The sequence below is a fragment of the Strix uralensis genome, chromosome 8, assembly GCF_047716275.1.
Source record: "Strix uralensis isolate ZFMK-TIS-50842 chromosome 8, bStrUra1, whole genome shotgun sequence".
Lineage (NCBI taxonomy): Eukaryota > Metazoa > Chordata > Aves > Strigiformes > Strigidae > Strix > Strix uralensis.
Window position 1 is genome coordinate 18,804,826 of NC_133979.1, and position 19,020 is coordinate 18,823,845.

Here is a 19,020-nt window from a genome sequence, read left to right on the forward strand (position 1 = left end):
GATGTCCCAGAGCCAGAGCAATACGGTTGCTGCAGGACGCTCCAGCCTGTTATAGCAGCAAGAGATGGTGGGCAGGAGTCCAACACATTCTGAGGGGTCAAGATACCCCCCATTCCTAGCAAGACAAGACCCTCGCAGTGCAAAGCCCCACAAAGAGAAAGGCAGATTTTGCTGCCAAACATTCAGACTTCCTGCAGACAAAGTTTGGGCAATGAAAACAGTGGTACAAAAAAGGAAAACTGTCCAAATTACAGAGCAAACAGAGGTTAGGATCAGACCGAGGTATCCCAGCCCCCAACCTGGTGGTCAGCCTCAGCCTGGGAGCTGGGAAGAGCGGTTCTGACCCTCAGCCACACCAGAGGCACCAGCTGTGGTCACACCGGTCTGTAAATAGGAGGATACTTTGTGCTGAATGTCTCGTTGGATGCTGTGATTCACCTGGCTGTGATAGAACATTCATCCTTTCATCATGAGGAATTTTAAAATAAACTAGGCGCAGTGAAGGGGTAGGATCCAGTGTATTTCAGCATCCTTTAATCATCTGTAATGATTATTAGATTAATTCTCTTGACCTACAAAATTCTCTTGACCTACAAATCAACTCTATTAAGCTGGGATATTTTCTACATCCATCATTTACAGAACATTCCTCTACACAAGAGTGAAAAGCTTATTAAATAATGAGCATGGCATTCATCACTCAGAGCCAAAGTAATCTCAGAACATGCAATTAGTTTTGAAATATGGAGTCAACAAAACATGGCTGTTTCAAGTTTACCCTGGACAACAATATTGCCTCACCACATGAATCCCTCCATGATGACTCCCATTCCTGGGAGTGTTTAGTTTGCAGCCTGACATTTAACACTCATGCAGATTCACTCATCTACAAATTCTGCATGTTGTGACAGATGCACCATGCTGTAAACAGACCAGATGATAACATGGAGCAGAAAAGAGGAAGAACAGCCTCTTACACCCTACATACTATCCTTTAGTGTGGATTACAAGTGAACAGGATTTTTAAAAAGTCAGCTTTGTTAATAAAGGGACTGTGCCTATAAAATAACACCTCCCGAGTTCCACTTCTTCACGGACATGCCTGTTGTTAGTGATAAAATTGCCTCATTTATTTCTAACTCCTGGTGTTATTTGCAGTAGGAAACAGTACTGAGTATTCCACTGTTTTACCTTTGCAGATAGCATGGGGAAAACAAATTAACAATAGAAACAAGAAATCCATACTTTAAAATGTTAGGGAAATTTTCCTGATGTAATGCTTTAAAAATATAGTGAAAGACTACTTTTTTTTTGCACCTGGCAAAATGTGCCTTTCAGCAAGAAAAGTTAGAAAACACAGCAAAGTCTTTTAACCTTTCACATTTTACTGCAGATTGCTGAAGTTAGTTAAAGTAGAACAGAGGCCTTCCCCCAGAATGTCAGCTCTCAGATGTGCATCATCTTTAATGTGCTAAAGGGGATGTGAAAGCCTCATGTGAAAGAAAAGTGAAGCAGAGAAAAGTTAAATGCCTTGGCAGGGTTACTGGCAGAGCTGGGTTCTCCACTGTGCTGTGCCCCACAGAGTGGTTTACATTGCTGCATAGGAAATACAAGGTTATCTTTCTTGAATGGCATTTTGGCCAGGGAACGTCATTCTTCAGAACTGATGCCTAAATGAAACAGAGCAGATAAGAGTGGCCCCCAAAGGGCTTAAAGTAGATTGTATAAATCTCAAACAATATAATAATACATCCCCAATCCCCTGGATTTAGACCTATCAAGATCTGCTCTGAGTTTCCTGTTTCCTGTGTCTAAACCTGACTCAGGTAATAATCAGAAGTTGTGTCACAGAAATCAGCCCTAATTTGCTGCTATAAAATCCACATCAAACCTCCAGATGTCTCAAACATGCAGGCAAGGTGGCCTAAATAGGTATTTTCTGTGTCTAATTTACAATGTGTGAACCTTTTATTCTAAATGCAATTCCACTGTATTGCAGTACCTGAAGTATGCAGAAATAACAAAAACTAACCAGAAATAGGCTGCTAAGACCTGTTTGTCACTATCAGGATTTAAAAATAAAGGAAATAAGCACAAACTGCTTTTATTGCAAAATGAACTCAACCTGTGAAAGGAGGAAGATACATAAACAGAGATGAACAGTAAAGAGCCAATTGTTCAACTGATCTGCAGGAGAGAGATTTACATGGGAAATTCCCACTAGGACTCCAACAATTTATACACAAAAAAACCATGTGCCTTGATTGGAAAACAGACCTGCAGTATTAGATACTACTGACATACTAGTAGGCAATATAGTTTCAGCTCTCTGGCATTTGTTTATTTGCATTGGCCTGATAGGAACGTCAAAAAATCCCACTGCTGTGGAGAAATGTTTTTCTTAATTAGCATCACCAGTGAAAGGTTCTTATTACTGTGTTATGGAGAGTAAAACCTGACGTTTTTGCAAGATTTATATGCTAGCTTTGATCAACCGATCTTCCTCAAGAAAAAAGAAATGGGCAACCCTTCCATGAGCTGTTTTTACTATCCTGATGACATTCACAGGAAGTTATCAAGTACTTTAGAAGAATAAAACAAAGGTGTGAAATTTCCTCAACTGGCTGCCCATAGGTGTCCGAGTTCACAGCCAGAGGCATAAAGTTGTGTGACATAATTCAGTAAAGCAGTTTAAAATAGGCTTAATTTTAGCACTAGAAGCCTTCAGGAAAATAAAGCAAAGTTTTGGAGAAAATGCAAGATTTCCCATGAAAGACTTAGTCAAGTCTCAGTTTGAATCATGTATTGTATAAGTCTTTTATCAGCGGTCATGTGTTCTTCTATGGCAGTCAGTCCTAGGAAAGACAAGCAGTTCACAGAACACCCCTGCAATATCTTAGTCCTGGACAATGAATTACAGAGTATGTTGAAAGCATAGTGCATGATACCTGAAGAGTGGTTTCCTTAACTCTGATGACTGATAAAGGAACAACTATAATTAGTTAAAAATTATTTTAGCACTGTGCAACAGCTTCACGTGTCTTTGTTTACAGAACTGGACAGTAATTTCTTTCCACAGACTTAAAATCTTCCCCAAAGAGTCCAACACAGCCGACATACTTAGCTCATATAACTTTTTTTTCCCCTACCTACTACTTGTCTAAGAGCAGTGTGTGATTTTACTATTCTGGTTGCTATTCCAAGGCATTTGATGAGTCCTGAAGGCAAGTTGCAGCCTTTATACTGTTTGCAGACTGTTTTCTAGAAATCTTTAATACTGAAGAGCTCAAACATCATATGCTACTTCTTTGTCTCCAGTGAGGTCACCTAGCTTTCAAACTCACTTCCAGAAGACAAAGGCAAAAATGTCAATCTAGGGATGTGCTTGCTTTGTCCAAAAAGCATGCACAGAAGTGTGAATGGACAGCACTCAATGCAGGAATGGCAATGAGCTCAAGAGAAAAAGAGTAAGTAACCCTCCTGAGAAGTTGGAGTTTTTAAGACTCACTGGTAAGGGGGCTTCATCACATGCAGTACTAAGAAGCCCCGTCCTGGCCAGAGCATGGACATACTTTAAAGTAGCTGCCAGTTAAAAACATCTGGAAACAGGCAATGTGAATAGGGTTTATAATGGGTGGGATAGTTCAGCTGATTCACATATGACTAATGCTAGCATTTTCCTTGGAAGCCTAACCAAGTGTTGCTTAGAAAAGAGACGCAAGAGCAGTAGTGGCCCATTGATGGCTGTCACCCTTGTCAGGAGCGAGCCCATCAGCAGCCTGGAAGCTGTTTGTCTTTACAAGTTCGGAAGTGACAGCACCTGGGAAACACAGCCCAGTGCTCTGCACATCAGCAGCATTTCTCTTCATTTACAAGAGTGACATTGCCCCAGAAAGACAACTTGTCAAATATATCATGGTGTACTTGTCTGGGCAAGCCCACAACCACTCCAGGAGTGAAGAGATCTCAAGTGTCCTTCAATCCTCTGTGTGCTGTAATCAGGTACAGAACCACCAAGGGTTTTGCAGTGTCAGCTAGAGCCTGTGGGGTTTGCTGTAGAGTATCTCTGTGACTAATTAACACATTATTCATATGTTTGTATGTGTGTTGCCCAGAACACCTGCTTCAACCTTCTTTGGAGGTTTTTATAGTAAAATCTACACAATTCATTGAAGCCAGAATCAGTCTAGTGCATTGCTACCTTGCATAACCTGCTCAGAACACATACATTTAAAAAAAAATGAGTACAGCATTTTGCACTGGCTGATCTGAAATGTGAGCCTTCTTGACTTAAATGCAAACAGGACAACCAGCACCACAGTTCTCAGAACTTCAGTTGAAAATAAGATCTTTTAATGCTAATTAGAGTTGAGGAAAAAGGCTTTACAGCTGTGGAGGAAAATTCAGATGTTAGGAGAAAGTGGGTAGTGTGCCGAACTAAAGTTGCAAGTATGACTTGAGAGACTAGGGAATAGGTCCTGTTTTCAATAAAAGTCTAAAGAAGGAGGGAAGAGCTAGGGTTCAAGGAATCATCTTTGGATCTGATGTACACTGGCAGCTGTTCAAACTGGCTGCGTGTCAGATTATATTTCTGTTACTCAGTACTAAAGAACAGCTTATACACTTGAGAGATGCTCTGGTGGTGTAAACAGACAGAATTTGACTGTAGTCAAAGGAGCAGGTTTATACCAGCTGAGAATCTAGCCCTTAGTGTGCTCTAAAAATGAAATATGGACTCTGAATAACAACAAACTCATTCTTTTTCCAAATGTGGCACTGGGCCTGGATGCTGGCAAGTGCTTCCAGTTTCACACACATTGGTTTCTTTCAATGCTGTGGAAAATCTTCTTAAAGGTTTTGTAAGCAGGAAGCAACACTTGAGTTATCCCACCTAGGGACAGAAGCTGCATACCTGCACGGCAGTGACCCTGATCTCCTCTAGCCTCCTTCCATGTACCTGTTATCTTCATTGATTGTTTCAATATAAATTTACATTATTGTATTTCTACGCTGGCACCACCAGCACACATAAGGTCTGAGAATTTATGAGTTCATTCCCATTCAACTACATGATTTTTGTAAGAACTGCTCCCCAGCCTGAGCAACACCATCTAGAGAAGATGGACATCCAGATTCATCCCAGACAACTGCAGGTGCTCAGTTAGGTACTGAATTACTCTAGCATGTCCCCAGTGCCCATACAGGAGACAGGCAAGATGTACTGAGCCTCAGGAACTGCCTGCCTTCAGCGACCATATAGGAAGCACAGGCTGATGGCTCCCCTAACTGCCTGAACTAAGCAAAGAGAATCCAGATCTTTAAGATTTTGAAAGAGAACACAATTGAGTCATATCTTCCAGATGTAAAACGCTTGCTCACAGGAGCACTGGCTTGCATACTCTAGATGCTTTCTGCACTATTCATGTCCATGTGCATTTGTCCTCTAACATACATATTGGCACTTTCCCTTCTTGAGTTCTCCCACTACTAGATGGAACAATGTATGTTTGTACATACGTGTGCATTTATATTTGAAAACATAAATGCATGACTACTGAGCTTTTTGGTATCACAGTTTTGTCTTTGCTCAATAAAAGCACAGGAAAGCTATAAAAATGTAGCTGGGGTCCATGTAACCATACTATTTGTCATTACTCAAATAAATGCAGTAATTAAGATTTCTTACAATTTCTAAGAGAGAGAATAGCAAATTTGTTCTTGGTTCACAGTTGTTTAACCAGATATTGACTAAGAAGTACGCACTGTAGAAGTATGAGGTCTGACTTTCAACATCTTATATACTTAGCCTATGATGTAAATTTTTATTTAAGCTTTTCATTTTTTACTTCTGAATGAAAGAGCCATGCCATATATGAAACTTTACAAAAGCAAGCAATAGAGAAATCTTCTGGAATCAACTTGGCATAACCTTACTCCTACCATTAAACCAGAAAACAAAATCAACCATACATAATGCCTTGCCAGAGCCAGAATTCTGAAGTTCACAGTATTACTTTGGCCTCCTCGGCAGGTTACGCCATGATGCAGGTGATGGGCACAACCCAAAGAGGAGAAATCGCTCCTTGTCCACAGAGCAGATCACCCTGTATGTTCATAGCCCATGGGGACAGGAGAAGAGCCAGGCAGCCAGCCCAGCAAAAGCCTCTTGGTTTATGACAGACACTTGTTGTCTAACATCTTGTAAAATATGACTCACTTCAGGGACACACATTTAAGGAAAGTCACAGAAAAATTAACTAAGCATTGCCAGTAAAAACATGGGTGTACTTACTCTGGCTTTGTAATGGTACAAGTGTGTCAGCGGGGTGCACACTTTCCAGTGTAATCATCCTTCAACCCTCCCCAGACAAAACCAGCATACTCTGCTTCTCATGCTCCAATACTTGCAATCACAGCATTGATCCAACTTTCTCTGTCAAACAACTTGACAATAACCTCATCATGGATTCCTTCCTTTTTCCATCCTTAATTACCAACATCATCTCCCTGCATCATCAGACTGAGGGCACTGCCAGTTTTGGGTCTCTTTCCATGTAAAACAAAAGAGTGAGGGCAGGTCTGTTTTGTGACCAGAGCCCCAGACCATGCAGGTGCCATCTGCACGCAGAGACACTTTACAGAGCCATCTATTGTCCCAGAGGGCACAGGGGCCCTCATTGCTCCCCACATGGCAGTTCAGTTAGATGGCAATTGAACTATTGGGCTAAAAATGTGGGTCACCCTCCCTCCCCATCAAAACCCACGTGCATCTTTCAGCAACAGCATTATTTAATTTTGTCAAAAAAGGTTCACAACAGCTCTGTGTTTCACCTCACACATGCCCACCGAGCATACACAGACTGTCATGGCTGTCCTCTCAAATCTACACCTGAACACTCGCTTTCCCTGAGGAGTCATTACCAAATGCTGCCATGCACCCCTCAGCTGCCCCGCCAGCATCCCCGTGCTGGCAGCTGCCTCCCCTCTCGCTTTGTCTGAGCTTCACCACAAAACCCGCTTGGGATGGCGCCAAGGCCCACACTGCCATTTTGAGCCTGCCTGAGAAGCCACAGCTCTCACCTCGACCCATGGTGGGGCCACCCCTCTGTGAGCCTGCCCCCCTGCTCCTGCATTAGCTGGACAGGGAAGGGCAGAAATTTGCTCTCATTCATGACAGATATTTTTATTTTGAACCCCTGAGCATGTTTTTTAGCAGTGGAGTTCCCCAGAAGGCAGCACTAGCATTTTACTGTTCTTGCAATGCGAACATGTGCCATCTGACCGTCCCAAGCGTGAGCACTGTGATTTGCCATTTGGCTTAGTGACTCCTAACTGGAGCCTTTTGTATTTTACAGCCCTTCTTCTGGAAGCAAAAGCTGGAGAGCGCTGCTTAGCTTGCAGAAAAACCTTGTCTGTTAATAAAGGGTGTATCACAAGGATAGACATACCCCAAAGTTGTTATCGCAAGTCTCGTCAATAACAATCCTGCTCGGTTTGCTGATGCCCAGCACTTTCTAAGCGTGAGTTCCTGGTGACAGGTCACGTCCCACCCCAGAGGCCCTCCGCAGGCGGGGGGCAGGTTGCCTCTGCAGCCGGTGCGTGGCAGCCCTGGAAGCCCGCCAGCTCCAGCTCCTTTCAGGCTGAAGTGTGGCTTGAGTCTTCACCCTGCCCTCTCCAGACACTTTCTAACTGCTTCCTTCATGTTATTTTATGGTTTCCTTTCAGTTATTTAAATTTTCTATAACATGTTTTGGCACTCAAAAATTTTGTGAAAACCTAAATATTCCTGCTGTAAGTGCCCTGTGTGTATGATCCTCTTAAATCTTCCTGTTTATTTTACTTCCCATTCTTAACAGCTAATGTTACTGATCACTTTTAGGATCACAGACTAATAAAAATATTGCATAGAGCAGACTTCCGGTATATCCCAAGTTCTTATGACCCCATGGGGCATGCCTGCTTGCACTAAAGGACAGACTGAGAACTTTTTGATCCTTTCACCCTATTTGCAAAGCAAATATAGAAGTTAAATGCTTAGGGAATCGGGAACACCACAGTCACTCATAGGGATTGCACTTTGATTTTAGCAGGCATACCATAAAAAATTTACATGGCTGACACAACAGAGAGTGAGTTTGCTGAGCGACTTAAAGCATCTTTAAATATCATCAGTCTTCTCTGCTTAACACTCAGTATTCTGATTTTTAAAATACTGATTTAATTTTTTGTTAGTAGTACAGTATGTTCTTTACTAGAGCTGGCAGTTTACAAGCAGCAGTAAGTAACAGCAGAGCAAAAAAGAGACTCCACCCAAATATTTTTTAACCAATTCTTCAGATATACATGCCAAAATAATTGGATGGAAAAAAATTTGTCATTTTAAAAAAGTGCAAGAGTAACACTTCTGTGCTGCTTTTTTTCCTCAACTATCTGTAAATGGTCTCCTCTTTATACTTTTCCTAAACAGAGTGAAACCACAGCACAGCACAGAACTAAATGCCAGGCAGGCGAGACTGGCTGCACAGCAGGTCTGGAGCCACCTCGGTGCACACCATCTTCTGGACATGTTGCAGTGAGTTCCTGAAGGCTTCTAGGGAAGAATAGACTATAAGAATGTAATTTAAGCTGTAACCTTCTTTGGGTAGGTAATGTAATTTGATCTTTCTTATGCAAAGAATTCAAACAGTGTAAATGCACACAGGTTTGCAAGGCCAGGTCTAGGGCTGGAGATCTGGGAACACAGTACAAAACCCAAGCTGCAAACAGACCTACAGCCTCATAAATATCTACTTTACAATTACAAAGTGACAGCTGCGAAAATTTATCAAAATATTGGCTGGTTTTTCTTTTATATTGTCTTGGAGGGAACACCGTGGTAAATTTAATTCTGTTTAAACTAGAAGAGTTCTGGACTGTATTTTTCCTGAAACTGGCACTTGGTATTTTTTGACTCTCCAAAATGTTTGCTTCGCTCACAAATGCTTGACAGAAACAAACAAGCACAACATTGATACTTACTCTGTAATATGGTAAGACTCTTACTTCTTAATGTCTCGTGCAAATATATCACAATTTGTTGGCTAATAATAGCATTTTAAAATTAATTCCTCATATGAGACACCGATCATGCTTTCACACCATGTTTCAGTCAAAATACAAATCTTAAATGTGAAGAACAGCTCCAATATCTTTATGCTTAGTGTCAGCTCTACGGAGCTTATTTCCAAAGGAAAAAAACTGTCTTAACGCAGAAACTGAAATATGGCTGTTATGAAGCAATAAATGTATCGCACCTCTGTGGGTTGTAAGTCACAGGCAACATGTAAGTTTATGATTGCTTCTAATAACAGCCTTCTCTGTACTGAAGGAATCTTGATATTTAAAAGTGATCATTAAACATTTTAGATCCCTTTCTTAGGGAACCCTTTTGTGAGTTAATAACCACAACCTTTGAATAATCCAGGGAAATACCGCTGAGGCTGGCTCTGCCAGAGTGTCCATAAAAATATTTTGCACATGAAATACAGGAAACAAAGCAATAAGCAGGATAGTAAACACCCGAATGCTTGCCCTGCTGATACATGGCCAAACTATCTGCTCTAGCACAGGAAGACCCTTCATTAATGAAAACACATCTCAGCCTTGCTCATGTATCTCCAGTGTGCACTTGCAGTCAAGGGTACAACAGCCCAAGGGAGCTCTGTTGCTTCAGCCAGAGGGCTAGGAGCAGACCCTGAGGCTTGACTGTGCTCAAGCCAGGCTTTGTGCAGGATGGGACTGAGGCTGTGTCTTGACATGCAACAACTAAACGTCTACAGGATCAGAGCTCTGGACTTCAAATTAGAGTGAAGAACAGCAGCATATAACTAAATATATCTACTGGCTTCTGCAAGAAGCCATGATACTGAGAAGCCAACAAAAGCCAATGGATAAAAGAACACAGAAAGGAGAAAATGGAGGTGGTCACACAAAATCAAATCGTGCCTTAACACACACAATTCCCACCAAAGTTACAGACATGAGGACACGGAAGTGAGACGGAACTTGATTTACTGCTATTGGCTCTGTATAACTTCAAATAAATGAATCACAGCATCAGTTATTAATAAATTGATATATACTTTATTATGCACAAGAGACTAAGATGACATGACACTGTGGTTATCAAAACTGTACAACTACGCATTTCCACAAATCTCTGAAATACTGAACGTAATATGAAATACAAATGGGGTGTTCAGACTGGCCACAGGTATTAGCAAGTAAATTTCTCCCATTCTTAGATTTAAAAAAACATCTGGCATTTGGATCTTAAAGAACTGTATTTATTTATTCAAAGGTGAGAACATGGCAGCAAAGATCTGATAACTCTATGAACATCCCCATGAATGACACAACAACAGGGCAGAACAGTCACCTCACGTGAAGGGCTGGTCAGCACAACCAACAGTACAGTCTTCTTGTGAAGCATGAGGTAGATATACATAACAAAGAACGGTACATACAGGAGACAAATGGTAAGAAAAGGGCAGGGGGAAGGTTACAATCATCAGCATCTACAGACATTTTGCAAAATCCATTTCCATACGGAAAATGCTACAAAAATAGCCTAACAGAGAAAGATCTGACTTCTTGAAACATGAATATAGTAATGTCCAAAACTAAATGCTGTAAAAGGTTAGACTTTGTGATTAGACAACACATGACACAATGAGCAGTCAACTTCAGAGTTTACATTACTAATAGCTTTTACAAACAGAAGGTGTCCCTTTTAAGCCCAATCCTCTCATTCTTATATAAAAAGTTCCTTTGCAGTCGATTCCATTGTGCTGAAATTTACCACTGAGTCTGTCCCTCTGAAGCCCTGCTTTAAAGCCCTGCGCTGGGACAGGCGTGTCTCGCCGGCCTCCACACCCCACTGCTATCTGCCACGTGAAGTCCAGCGTGGCAAGACGAGGTTTGATGGAGGTGGGAACCAGGGGCTTTGCAGTTATGCGTTCAGGAGCTTGACACATCACACACAGAAACTTGCAGTAGAGACAAAGGGTTGCTATAAAAGTAGAGCTTATAGGTGTATCAGTACTCTGACCTGCAGGCAGCTTAACAGCTGCTGGAAAGTACTATACATTTTTGTAATAAAGCTATTAACTGGGAATGCCCGGGTTTGGTTCTTCTCTCTTTCTTGAAACAGAAATGGCTGTTCTATCTATCTGCTAAGTAATTACATGTAGTTTTGGTAACCTCCAATAGATCGATTAAAATTCCTGAATTAAATAGCTGAGTACACCAAGTTCAGTTAATTTAAACTGTATCTCGAATACAAGTCAACAAATTGAATCTTTGATCTTTATATATTTTTGGTTTATCCAATGGTAATATAAATCTGTAAATTATTTTAAAATTAGAGTAAATTTTTGATAAAAACATTGATAATGCAGCATGTTCAAAAATATACAATTATCTATTTTACATAAAAGTTTTCAACCTGTCCATCCCAACAACCAAATCTAATACTTCCTATGAGAAACTACTTAATAAAATATCTGAGGAAGGAAAGGGTTAAAACAGGGAAAAGAATTTACAAAATATGTAAATTTCACAGTAATTGAAATTAAACATTTCTTATAGAGTAACTTACATTTATCTAAAACATTTAAATATATCTTTATACAGAAATTTAATGTAGTAAAATATAGCTATGATTGAACTTAAAAGACTCTAGTCTTCTTTGAAGACATCTTTAAAGACTTTACACATAGAATATGCTTATACAATACATTCTGCTGAAGGTTAGGCAAAGCGCTTTCTTTTCAACCACACAGGTAGCACATTCATCCTCCCGACACCTCGTAACAGAGCCAATCCTGCATACCCTTACGCATGGGGATAACTACGCTTATGTTGACAATCCTGTCAATGTTACCAGGACTACTCATTGGACTGGTAACATAAAACACTGTTTGTATGTGTAACTCTATACACTGACTATCTGCATGGACTCAGAATAGCCATAGTATGTAGAGTTGAGCATGTGCTTGTACTAGCAAAGACGAGGTGTGTAGTTACTCATATGCATAAATGTTTGCAGGATTAGTAACAGATTTGATTTAAAGTGAGTAATATTCCACCTGATCCTGGGCACTTGCATCTATTGCATATCTTGCACTTTGACCACCCTGGCATCAGCAAGGCACGAGTGTAGAATCAGCAAAAGAAATCTGCAGCTCAGACTTCAGAGCAGACTATCACTCTAGTGTAATGAATTCCCTTCTCCTCTTGCAGAACACAGGTAACCTTCACTAAAATTAATGAAAGTTACTCATCTCATTTTTAGAGGAAAACAATGCTCATTTTTCTTCAAAGGAGAAGGATCAGTAGAACACATTAAAATTACAAAGTGGCAACGTAACAGTCAAACAATTACACATGAAAAGTGTCTTTTTTCTTTTCATTTGGCATCGATTTGAAGGTCAAGATATGTCAATGACACTAAAAAAATACTGTGACAATAAGTACCTTTCTGCCATTTCCATATTCCAACACTACTTTGGGACTATCCAATTGCAATGTTCATACAACAGTTTGACACAAACAACTGCACAACTGTCTTAAGAGCTTCATTTTGACGGGCAGTATTCTGCACAAACAACAGGCTCTACTGTACACTCCTTGTGCCCTCAAAACCATCTCTTATTTCAAAGGGAATTTGGGCTAGCTAAAGGATTAGAACCAAATAATCTTTTTTATCTCCTCTATCTACCTATTATAAACTGAAGAGACAGTTGGTTTATATATCTATGCGCATTACATATTTTATGTATGGAAGGAACACTGAGCTAATTTCCCAATTGTTAAAGTGGTAAGTTAGGCTCTGTATACTTAGATATACATCTGTTTGCATAAAGACATTGCCATTAAAGGTACACACACATCTATGTTAGTGCACAAGAACATTATTTGTTTTAATGTTTGTGTGTGTGCCTGTATTTGGTATAGTAGAGTAAAAAAATCTCTTATTAAAGAGCTTTGGCCCAGAGAACAAGAAAGGGAATGTTAGACTGTGCTCTTCTCCAATTAGCAGATCAATGCATATTAAAATAAAAATACCTGGAACAAACCTGAAGCTGCAAACACAACAGGAAAGCAAATGAGATGCTGTAGCTTAAGCTTAACAAAACAAAGGTTACTCAAAAGTGGCTAAACATAGCTGAAGTAATAAAATGTTATTAACCAAAGGGATCTGACCTTGAGGCTTGCTCGCTTAGACAAACAGAAATCCTTTGACCTAAGATTATCTTTGTTCTGCTTATCTTGTTGAATTCCCTTAATGAATACCTTGTGTCAATGAGAAGGTTTAGGGAAAGAAAAAAAGTCATATAGACAAAGCAGCATTTTTCCAAACTGGCATAGATTTCACATTGCGGGCCCACAGACCCCTAGAACAGGTTGCAGTACTGTAAAACTAGTAGCTTTGTCACATGTAGCACAACATGCTATAGAAGATCCAACAGGCTGTGTTTATCCATGCATTGTGTGCCCATATACACACTCACACACACAGTGGCTTCCCCAAAAGAAAATCAGTCGTCTTTTTTTTTTTTTTTTCTGTAGAAAAATCCCTCCTCATTTTTTTCAAAAGCAACTAAACCAATCCTTTTAACTTAAGAAAGTTGATGTCTACACACAGTCCTTTGAACCTCTGCACTCCTATGCTGCTCTTCAGCGGTGTTCCCCCGTGTTAGGTCGCACTGCTGCTAGAGCAGGGGGTGCTCTGCGTGCTGCCGATGCTGTGTGCTGCACTGCTGTTCTCGGAGGCTGGTGGGGATGTAGGGACCTGCTGTCTTCCCGCTGTCTCCCCTGAGGGAAAGGAGAGAGAAGAAGTGGGGTCGGGAGAAGGGAATTGAACATGTTAGTTGCCATAGAAAACAATAATCCATTCCTTCCCAGTCTTCCTCTTCTGATGGTTTGTATTTCCATGCAATTAATATCTTGGGTGACAGACCTCTGACAAAGTGCTGTTGAAAACATTACCAGATTTTGGCACCTGGGGAAAATAATACTGCTGTTTTCTCAAGCATTTTAAAAGCAGCTGATGGAAACTGCCAAGATAGACACTGTCCATCTTCTGTTGTCAGCTGTCACTCAAATGGGTCCTGTTACATGACTCAGACCCCTTTATAGCTTTGCAGTTTCATGGAGAAAGGCCAATGAAAATCAGGCTTTAGTTTTAATGCCACTTTATAAAGCAGCATATTTACTGAAAGTGGAGCTGAAGACAACGTTCTTCAATCAGCCGGATACCGCATATCCTGAGACATGGTCAGTGTTCTTCATGTAGAAAAACAACGGGCTACCCTGCAAGCTTGACTTGATTTACTCCAAATATAACATGCAGGATGTTCCCCTATAGCTACCACAGTACGTGTAGCACTTATAACCAGTAGTGAGAAGAAGTCTTAGTATTTCTTGTTAATTGTTTACTGACAAATTAAAAGCCCATTGTTATTTGCATTACCAAATCAAGCACTGGGAGTTAAAGCCAGATTTATGGCTCCTGATAAAACCTATATTTTTGTCTGCTCTCCTCACACTTCTGCACCTGTGGCTGAGATCCTATGGAAAAAAACCTAATTCTCAACTAGCATGGAAGTAAAAATTGCACCATTATGTGAATGCCCAAAAAAATCATAATGAGGCCATGTAGGAAACAGTAACTGTGGCATTTTTTGTTACAGTGGTCAAATCTGCAACCTTAGCAATATTACAAAATACTCTCTTCAAAACAGATGGCAAGACTAAGTTTGTATAATGTGCACTGTAACTGCCCCCTCTCTTGAGCTCATCTCTCCGGATGTGAACCTGTGATCTCAGCCCAGTTAACACGGACAGACTGCTGCTGCTCGAGCTGCAGACTAACCGTGGCAGCCAGCACCAGCATGACTGCTTTCCCAGCAAAGGAGCAAGACGGAAATGTTTTGCCGGAGCATGGGCAGGAACGACTGGAAAAAAAAAAAATAAATCAAAGGCTGGTACATCTCCCGCCTCATGAGTTTATAGTGACGCAGATCTGCTTCACATTGCCCTAGGTTATCCGAAACCTGACACTATGGGCCAGGTCTGCAGAGTCCAATTTTTCTTCTCTACTCAGGATTTGGTATAGCTCCTGTTCCCCAGTGACTGCTTCAGTGACAGGTTGAAGGCTGGAGGCACAGCCTGCATCCAGAGGGTTACAGAGCAGGGACGAGCCAGCTTCCTCCCACAGGAGCTGCTCTGGCACATCCCCATGCCCTCTGTGCTGCTGCCCAGCTGCCTGAGCCCTGAGCTCCTCGGGAATGTGGCCACGGAGGAAGTGCGCCTTTAACACTTTGTGTCTCAGGCCAGAAAATGTCCTTCTGCAGGCTGCTCAGTATTCAGAGCTCTGCTACAAACAAGGGAGGTCTGAGGATTTCTCACAGCAGAGGCTGCAAGTGCTCTTTGTAATGGAAACCAGCAGGTTTGCTGCTAGCGTTCGCTGCAGCCACAGCTGTAAGTGCATGTAAGGCCCCACAATGCACAGCTCTTGCCTTACACCCCACTGGTTTAGGAATGGGGAGGAAAGAAGGGACGGGACAGGACAGAAAAACAACAAACTAAACCACTAAACCACACCACCCAGGAGGCCAATGAAATGTTTAAAAAGAGGGTGAGGATCTTGCTCTTGAATTCAGCACTCAGTCCAGCATTTACTCTTGCGAGCACATTTTGATTCTGGTTTTCCCAGTGTAAGAAATAACTACATCATTTGTCCATGAGCAGCGGATTTCTGCTCACATGCAGCAGGTCAGAATCTACCCCCAGTTATCTGTAAACAAACTGAGTTTCAGCTCTAACTTGCACTGGAAACGACTTTGCAACCCATCAGAACAAACTGTATCAAATCAATGTCTGTGTCATCGTGCTGTAAAAGCTTTCATAAGCCTTGTTTGGATGTCTTCCCCTCCTGACTTGCTCCCTTCTCCTCCAGTTGTTTGTGTACATGTCTTCCTTCCTTTTGTACTACAGGATATATTTACACAGGCAGTGATAAGCAAACTCCCTTTCATTAAAACAAAACAAGCAAACACAAACGTCAGAAAACAAGCCGGCGAACCGCTACCCCCAGCAGCAGGAGAAGCCGGCAGGACCGTGTAGAGGAGCCGCGGCCGCCTCGCTCCCCCGCGGGGCCCCCGGCCCCCACACCCTCCCACCAGCTCTCTGTGCAGCTCCACTGTCACCCATTTTACAAACCACATGATTACACACAGCTTTGCGTCAGCCTCGGCATGTCAATACAATCTGTATGCATTTAACCATAAATTCATTTATAAGCTAAACACATGTTGTTTTTATTTTATGGCACAGTGACAAGCCCGGTGTTGGAGTCCCTGTGGGAGCCCAACAGCGTGCTCTACTCCTCCTGGCTCCTCTGGAAAGTGTCTTAGGAGGCACCATCCCTTCAGTTTGGGGTGGGAGCGCCCTTCCCTCTGCTGTAATTCAATTGCCTCTGCAGCATCTCATTTCTAGAGCATGATCAGCAGCTCTGATATACCACTATTACTTGTTGAACGATAACAAATTCTTCATGTCCTCAAGGAAAAAAAATCGAAATCTCAGTGATGTTATGAACACAGTCTAGGAACTAAATCTGGACTGGCTGATTTTTCCTGCATTTTATTTCCTCAACACCTAGCTAATCTGTAGCGAAGTTTTTTTAAAGAATATTCATGAAAAGGACGTAAAGAAATGTAAACTATCACTGAAGAGGCATTCCCCATCTGTCTTTTTTGTGTAAACAGCTTCATGTATCTCATGTTACTGAATCAGAACTGCACAAAATGGACATGTCTCCTCTATTGACAGTAAACAAGCTTTTACCCATCTGAATGCAACAACATGCACTTTATTATTCACACTTAGGAAAGCCGCCAGTTGTACTCCCTGTCCAGGAAGTCTGAATGTTTGCTTTTCTATCTCCATTTGCCAAATATAATTGGTTGCTATGTCAGTTTATTTTAAATCAGATCCCATAAAAAAGGCAGAAGTGGGGGAGGAGGGACGCTTTTAACTTCTCAGATTTTGGAACATTTTATCCTCTCAACATGCAACACTGCCTGAAGAAGTAAAGCACGCTTTTTAAGAGAATGAAGCAACTGATGTTCTGTATAACACAGTTTACTTAGTTTAGCAGCCTAACTAATCAGACTTGTGCACGAGCCTGCCTAAACATAGTCAATTATCCCTCTTAAGACAGATATTACATTGATAGATATTTATTAAATTAATTTTTAAAGGGTTTAAGTTAAACTTTGAAGGGTTTATGCATCCATCCTGTAAAATTGTTGCTTCTTCATAAGACACCCAGGTAAATTGAGTTAATTGTGGCAAATCTCTCCTAGTTTCCCTTTGTTCTTGGGTCCTCTCTGGGCAGGACCAACACTGCTGTGGAAAGCTTTCAGCCACCTTTGACCTCCTTTAACTGACTGGAGACAGGATCAGAAGTACAGAGTCCTTTTGCAGAAAAGTCAGTTAAGATTTCTCCTCTGTTGTTATAATCCTAGCTTCCCCTACTACCTGTGTGTCTTAGGACACCTGTACTCCACGCTGAATTGTTTCAGAGAACTTAGCGTATTATAAAGCACAATTCTGATGCTGTGGCAGAAATTTTTCATGACTGAAATCAGCAAAAGCCCTATGTGAAAAAACACAACAATCCTTGTTCAGTATTTGGAGATGAAATTCTACTTATTTTGTAGTTCTTTTCTGCTATCAGTTGTTTAGGTTTTAATGTTAATAGACTATCTGGATGAACAAAAGAGCTCATTCATGTAAAGCTTTCTCTATGCTAGCATGAGTCTGCCAGTAGAGACATACTAATAAGAGTGTATGGGCAAACCTTACTACTGGCAAAAAGGCAGCCTTTTGCTGTATTGTATCTAGCACTACAGCAACAAAAATACCTTACTTCACACATCCCAAGTTGCCATTCTCCAACAGCAGTAGCTTTTGTCCATGCTCTGAGTATCACCAAAACACAGTTTTAGAAAGAACTCATTTTCCAACCTTTGGTGTAAATCATGTGTTAAAAACCCAGTGTTACTTTCAACAAAAGATGATATTTCAGAACACAATTCAGCAATGCATGAATTCTCTAATGGCAAAAACCAGCCACTCGGTAGATTAAATTTAGAATTTTTTCCTCCTTTTCCTCCTTATTTTAATAAAAGTCTGCAGCCAGCTCTAAAATGTTTCCACTGTAGCTGGATTATCTTGTCTGCCACAGCAGTCGTCCTCTAAGAGACTGTCCCTGCCAGAGCCTTCACTGCACTCTGATACAAGTTCTGCTGTGTAGATACAAGATATTATGCACAGAAAAATTATGTGCACAGGAGCATAGGTTCACTTTCACAATCCTTTGAAAATCTGAACCAGATAACTTCCTAGATATTTTTTATTATTTCTGTGATTCTCTGATCTGATGAGTTACAGTGTCCCCTTCCTTTCTTTTCTTCTCATTTATTACTTTTTTTGTCTGGCCTTTTTCTCCACTTATTTTCGTCTCTCAAACACGAAGCCAGAGTAGCTGCCCCCTCCACTGCTTGTACAAGGTCACTATGACTTCTGTACTTTGTTAATGTAATTCTTTTAATGGGATTGGTCCAAGTCCTATTGTTGCTGAAGGATTTATCATGTTGGCTTCCCAGTGTTCCTTGGCTACTGACACACAACACATGTCTATAGGTGGTTCTGTATATGAACAGAGATTGAACTTCCACAAATGCAGGACCAACGATATTAGTTTAACAATTGTTTTAATTTTTTGTTAAGAAAGACTACCTATTTGGAAATTACCTTCTTACCTTACATATTTACTCATTGAAACTGCACTTGCTTTTCTTCCACAATGTTTCAGTATTATATGAGGCAGAATTATACTATTTATACATATCACAAACTTTAAATATTACACATTTGCTTCAATTCCAAACAAGCTTCATACATAGC

General features: G+C 40.9%; 1 protein-coding gene across 4 annotated transcripts in view; it reads right to left on the reverse strand.

Annotated features, from left to right (window-relative positions):
- Positions 1-10,099: 10,099 nt before the first annotated feature.
- Positions 10,100-19,020, reverse strand: part of TGFBR3 (transforming growth factor beta receptor 3) — a 129,857-nt gene continuing 120,936 nt past the window's right edge. For all 4 annotated transcript variants that reach the window (XM_074876481.1, XM_074876483.1, XM_074876479.1 and 1 more), the window contains exon 17: positions 10,100-13,857. In XM_074876481.1, the coding sequence (XP_074732582.1) occupies positions 13,739-13,857 (119 nt within the window). In that variant the 3' untranslated portion in view covers positions 10,100-13,738. The remainder of the gene's footprint in view (positions 13,858-19,020) is intronic.